Source organism: Varroa destructor, unplaced genomic scaffold, assembly GCF_002443255.2.
Source record: "Varroa destructor unplaced genomic scaffold, Vdes_3.0 BEIS01000473.1, whole genome shotgun sequence".
In the NCBI taxonomy this organism is placed as follows: domain Eukaryota; kingdom Metazoa; phylum Arthropoda; class Arachnida; order Mesostigmata; family Varroidae; genus Varroa; species Varroa destructor.
Window position 1 is genome coordinate 1 of NW_019211926.1, and position 5604 is coordinate 5604.

General features: G+C 39.8%; 1 protein-coding gene across 3 annotated transcripts; it reads left to right on the forward strand.

The window, feature by feature from the left end:
* Positions 1-80: 80 nt before the first annotated feature.
* LOC111255111 (mitochondrial glutamate carrier 1-like) lies at positions 81-5327 on the forward strand. Of its 3 annotated transcripts, none has more exons than XR_002675352.2 (5): positions 81-1391; positions 1758-1873; positions 2392-2734; positions 3202-3368; positions 3581-3721. XR_002675352.2 is itself a non-coding variant. In XM_086976396.1 (5 exons), the coding sequence occupies exons 1-4, from the start codon at positions 1237-1239 to the stop codon at positions 3275-3277; spliced, it is 690 nt and encodes a 229-aa protein (XP_086832522.1). In that variant the 5' UTR covers positions 81-1236; the 3' UTR covers positions 3278-3317; positions 3581-3719. The 3 variants fall into 3 exon arrangements, 2 of the variants coding, with proteins under 2 accessions (XP_086832522.1, XP_022672504.1); XM_086976396.1 differs by having other exon boundaries at positions 3202-3317; positions 3581-3719; XM_022816769.2 differs by lacking the exon at positions 3202-3368 and having other exon boundaries at positions 97-1391; positions 3581-5327.
* The last annotated feature ends 277 nt before the right edge of the window (positions 5328-5604 follow it).

Sequence of the window (5604 nt, forward strand, 5' to 3'; positions counted from 1 at the left end):
TCTGTGTGTGTGTGTGTGTGTGTGTGTGTGTGTGTGTGTGCTGTGTGTGTGTGTGTGTGTGTGTGTGTGTGTGTGTGTGTGTGTGTGTGTGTGTATGTCTGTGTGTGTGTATTCGTTGATTCCTTTTTACCTGTCAGCTATCGCAGGAGAAGATGTCCTCCTGATTGTAACAGGGGTGCTCATTAGCTTTGTAACAGCGTTTGACGTGTGTTTCGAACGACAATTGTCATCATTATATTTTGAGTATCGAAGCATTTATGAAAAGTAGTATATGGATGCTGCGAATTACAATAATATAATTCAAGGTTCTAGGATTTAAATTAGGACACCTTAGTTTTTGAACGTTTTCTCGGGCCTTTCGTCCATCGCTCAATCTTTCAAAAACAACTAACATTAATACACGTAGGCGTGAATCTACATTTGGACTCAATTCCTTTATACTGCCGGGTGCAATGAAAAGAGAGTCACTTCGTCGGTTTTATTGACACTAAAAAACGTATCGAAAAAGATCAAGGTTGCGTATTTTATTATATATGTACAATTATATGTACTGCTTCTGTTATGCAAAAAATAAATGCAAAGAACAGAGACCAAACAGGCATTCTATCGATAGCGAACAACACACACGACTTCTTGGTGATTTAACTCAACCCTAAGCCATTTACATTATCCTTTCGAATCGTTCCAAATACGAGATCATACCCTAGTTACTAACATCTGCGGCTTTCAGCATATAGATTGCGTAACGACATACCTCTCAGGTCGAACGCATGGACGATAGACTCCTGTTGTTTTAATTAATTAATTAAAGCCGTGGCTCCGAGTGAATTGATACTGATCCATTGTACAATACGTCGAAAATAATAATCAGCTCATAGCGTTACTTTCACTAAATGGCATTTTCTTCCACGGTGTACGTATTGGAGATGAACGTTGCAGTGGGAAGAGATTAAATACTATACGAATCTATACACATTTCTAACCGTGTAATTGTATTATTAAGTAGTCAATTAATTCAAAAAGCCGATTTTCCTACTCAATAGTAAAATATTTTCTCAAATTTTTCGATTCAAACTGCTCCGATAAGGGCAGTCAGATGTCCAAGCTCCTTCCATAGAAATTAACAGTAAATACTTAAATTTCAATGCTTACTGCACGCACGCATATGGCTTTGTTTCTTGCAACCAAAATGCCTTTGTTTAGATTGGGCCAAAGGGCGAGGCACAATACAAGTCTATGTTAGACTGTTTCCGTAAGACGTACGCACGCGAAGGTTATTTCGGCATGTATCGAGGTTCAGCGGTCAACATTCTGCTCATCACACCGGAGAAGGCAATCAAGCTTACAGCCAACGACTTCTTCCGACACTATCTAACTGACGCGCGAGTCGGGTGAGTTTTGGGCTCTGCCGTCAATAGCTGGTTGGCTGAGAAGTTTACCCCGCTTCATCATCTTCATTGGTTTCTTCGAAAGCCCAACAGAGAGAATAACTTCCCGCGGAATGGGTTGCTCTATTCAATTGTCCATCGTTTATCTTCGATAAATTCGAAACAAAAGGGGTCCGTTCGAGATTAGAAAGTACATGTTATTTAATGCAGCTATTTGATGTATGTTAAAAAGACAGATCATGAATAATAAGACACAAGTCGCAGATTGGCATCTGTCGATAGGTCGCGAAGATTATCACTCATGCAAATATACCGAACTAATTTATGCTCGCGGTTCACTTTTGCTGTCTGTGCGTCACATGATTGTAGAAAATTATCGTTAGCAAATGAAATGCTTGCGGGTGGTGGAGCTGGATTCTGTCAGATCGTTGTTACAACCCCTATGGAATTGCTTAAAATTCAGCTGCAGGACGCCGGAAGAGTTGGTAAGTGGCAAACAACAATCGTCTTTTTTACAGAAGCGTGTGAAAAATGGTTTTAGGCGAGGGAAAACAGACTGACGCACTTTACAATTCTCTTGGAGCTCTATTACTTGCACCTTTGATGGAATACTGGACATTTGAACGATTTAGCTGTCTTTCATGGCTCTAAACATTGCTTTGCATTATATTCTGGCTTATTTTCTCACATTAGTACAGCAAGGTTTTTGAGCAAGTGCGACAATGGCCGGTTGTTCACTCAGCTGACTGCTTCAGCGGATAACAAATAAGCTAGGGTAATGTGCTGCTGAAAGTGAGGATAAACCCTAGTAAGGCTAATGCCTATAAAGAATAAAGAAAAGACCGGTTGTGGGAATGAAGTTTTTGGTGGCGCACACAACGTTGTCCACGCTGTTTTTCACAATAACAAAGCCAATCTGTTCATATCTGTATAACTTAACGCTTTCCGTTCTTGGATTGTTGCGTTATACTAATTCTGATTTTTATCGTCTAATTTTATCTAGCGAAGTCAAGCAGCGGGGTACTGAAGTTATCGGCAACAACAATCGCTATGGACTTAATTAAACGCGAGGGTATTGTGGGCTTGTACAAAGGCACAGGAGCGACAATACTTCGTGATGTAACATTTTCGATGATCTACTTTCCGCTATTCGCCAACCTTAACTCGCTCGGACCAAAACGTGAGGACGGAACAACGGTGTTTTGGGCAAGCTTTTTGTCTGGCTGCATAGCTGGATCAACTGCCGCTTGTGCCGTAAACCCCATGGATGTGGTGAAAACGCGATTACAACTACTGACCAAGGGAAGCGGCGAAGAAAATTACAACGGAGTGGCCGATGCTTGCATGTACGTATCTTATCTCACACATGATTTGTATTCTTCGGACCCAATCAACATGTAATAGTCATTGTCTAGAATATGGGTTTTAAGATTTTTGCACAAGCATAATGAGGCGCGGGCACTAAGTGGGACGAACGTGGTTGAATCAGCGTGATATATATATTGGGTAGTCAAAAAAGTTCACTTTTTGACCAGAATTATGAAATATGGTTTAATTAGCACACAATTATGAATCGCGTCAGGTTGGCGTAACTGATTGCTCAAGTCCCACAAAACAACGTAATGTTTACAGCTATACCATGTTTTTGCTCTGAGAAAAACGGTTTTAGTTTCTTACCGGGAGTAGCGGAGGAGGGTATGTCTGTTAGCAACAAATAACCTTCTAAAATTTTCCCCAATTTCAACGTACCACCCCATATATATATATATACATTGTGAGATTCAATATATTTATGTGATATCTTCTACACAAGGACTGAAGATTTGAGAGGGGGAGAGAGAGAAGGCGAGTTTGGGCTGACTGTATTATCTGCCTTCCCAACAGTATGAGTATCGATTCGTATCCCGAACTAGACTGCGTGAACGGAAGGTCCGCGGGGAGTCGTGAGAGAAGTTTGACTGCATGTTTCCCATCTAGCACGTGAATATCTTGGCATCATAGAAGTTCTGCAAATCATCTTAATGACAATGACGTCCTCGCATGCTTGAATATTGTATTGCGTGTACTATACCTTGCACGTCCGATGACTTTAGTGTCCGATTCGAGTGACTTAGACTGAGCTTCGTGTTGTTTACTATATGTATTTTAGCAATATTTTAGCATTTTGCAATTGCTGTCTGCCGTGTTTACAGAAAAATCTTCAAAAATGAAGGCCTAAAGGCGTTTTTCAAAGGGGCCGGCTGCCGTATGATCGTCATTGCGCCGCTATTCGGTATCGCTCAGACCGTCTACTATCTTGGAGTTGCCGAAAAACTCATTGGTATGCATTGAATGAATCGTAAACTTCCCACCGGAGGTATTATGGACCAACCAACGAATGCTAAAACAGATCAGGATCTAAACAAGATACACCACGTAGCATTCATCTGGACCGCAGTACCCCTCAATTTAATTATATCACAGCACTTTACAAATACATTTCTCCGAACAGTTTCATCTTTGCTTTTCAAAAATGTTTGTACACTTTTTTCTACGACATTCTTCTAGGACGCGATGACTTTACTATTCTGAAATCCACAAGTCAATTTCAACTTTCTACGACAGATTGAACATTCATTATAATAGAGTACTTACATACTGCTACATTCATTTCACCTCTCAAATACGGCTTCTCGCGAAGCTGTATAAAAGTGTAGCATCTTCAAGAGAATCGTGTTGACAGCAGCCGTGGCTCTTGCAAATGACAAGAACGACGCGAACGTGATTAGTGTTTAACTAAATCAGTTACTAGCGTACCATGCACAATTTCGTAAAATACACTTAAGAGTACGTGTATTCTTGTTTGTTGCTACGGGGTTTAAGTACAGAATGCCGGTAAACACTAGACGACGTATTTACATATTTAAAAAGAAGAAGGTGACACAGTCTATGCGGATCACTATTTCCGGTAAACTTCGTTTAACACTTTCCACACTGAAATAATACGTAAACGAATATAAAAAATGGGCTTTACAGTATACATAGGGCTGTAATAACAGCCACTAATAAGCTCTGAATCGAAAACTTTCTCGTCCGACATTTGGGTTTAATCGACTACTGCGACGCTTGATTGGATTTTATAGCAGTTTCGGGATTTTCTTATTTATTCTTATTATTTGATACTCGCGTTCGTTGAATTTGTCTGATTTTAAGTGATACTCGCGTACTTTCGTAGTGTTTCGTACCAGAATGCAATTTTATGTGTTCAAAAGTGTTGATCATATATGTCACTGGTCAAGTTTAATACGTTAGTATGTTTGCCATAATAAAAAAGAATTGAACTGTTAACTGCTAAAATCGTATTGAGCGGAAAAAGCGCACGATTCGCAATTTTTTATCTGACATTGGCTTGAATGAGTTCTTTAGGATAATATAGAACAAATCATATTATTTAATGATGCAAATGGGCGCAACTGATATTACAATCGCTGCAGTTCATACAGCAGCCCCGATGTGCATTTGAAATATAGACAGCTGGATTTAAGATTTACGCTCTCAAATTATGGGCCGCGTTGGGAGTTACACAGATGGAAAATTAGCCAGTGTATATGTTTCTCAAATGAACATGTTCTGATCGATGAAGTTGCAACAGTCATAAAATGAAGTCAAGCGCCACACACACAGGCACAAGCATTTAAAATTCGAAAAGAACTTTCTTCATGGCCTAAATTACAATCCGTATTTTTTTTACGTGGTCCACCGTTGTTCATCATATAACCATGATACAAGGAAACGATATAAAAATCATCATTGCAAGGTCATTTAGTAAGGTCATAAGAGAGAACCCGCGAAAATACGAAATCACTTGGATGAGGATCAGGAACTGGTAATCGGGCACGCAGAAGTTGCACACATAATTTGAAAGTAAAGCGGCATATGGTCAAGTTTGCAACATTCAAATCACTGCGTCCTGTATTAACTTCTGTTGTCTTTCATAAAATCGGCTTTAAATACTTCTCATGTGGATGTGCATGCATTTAAAGAAGTAGAAAATGGCGCTGGCTGGCTGAAAATTAGCTTCTCTGATTTGGGCCCACGCAAGTTGTTTATAAGGATAAGATATTGGAAATATGAAATAGGTGGACTTGGATCCGGCCTGGCAGTGTTTGATGGTCACATCCTGGATGCAATATAAATTTTTCTAAGCAATACTCCAAGAAAACATTCCGTTAGGCCC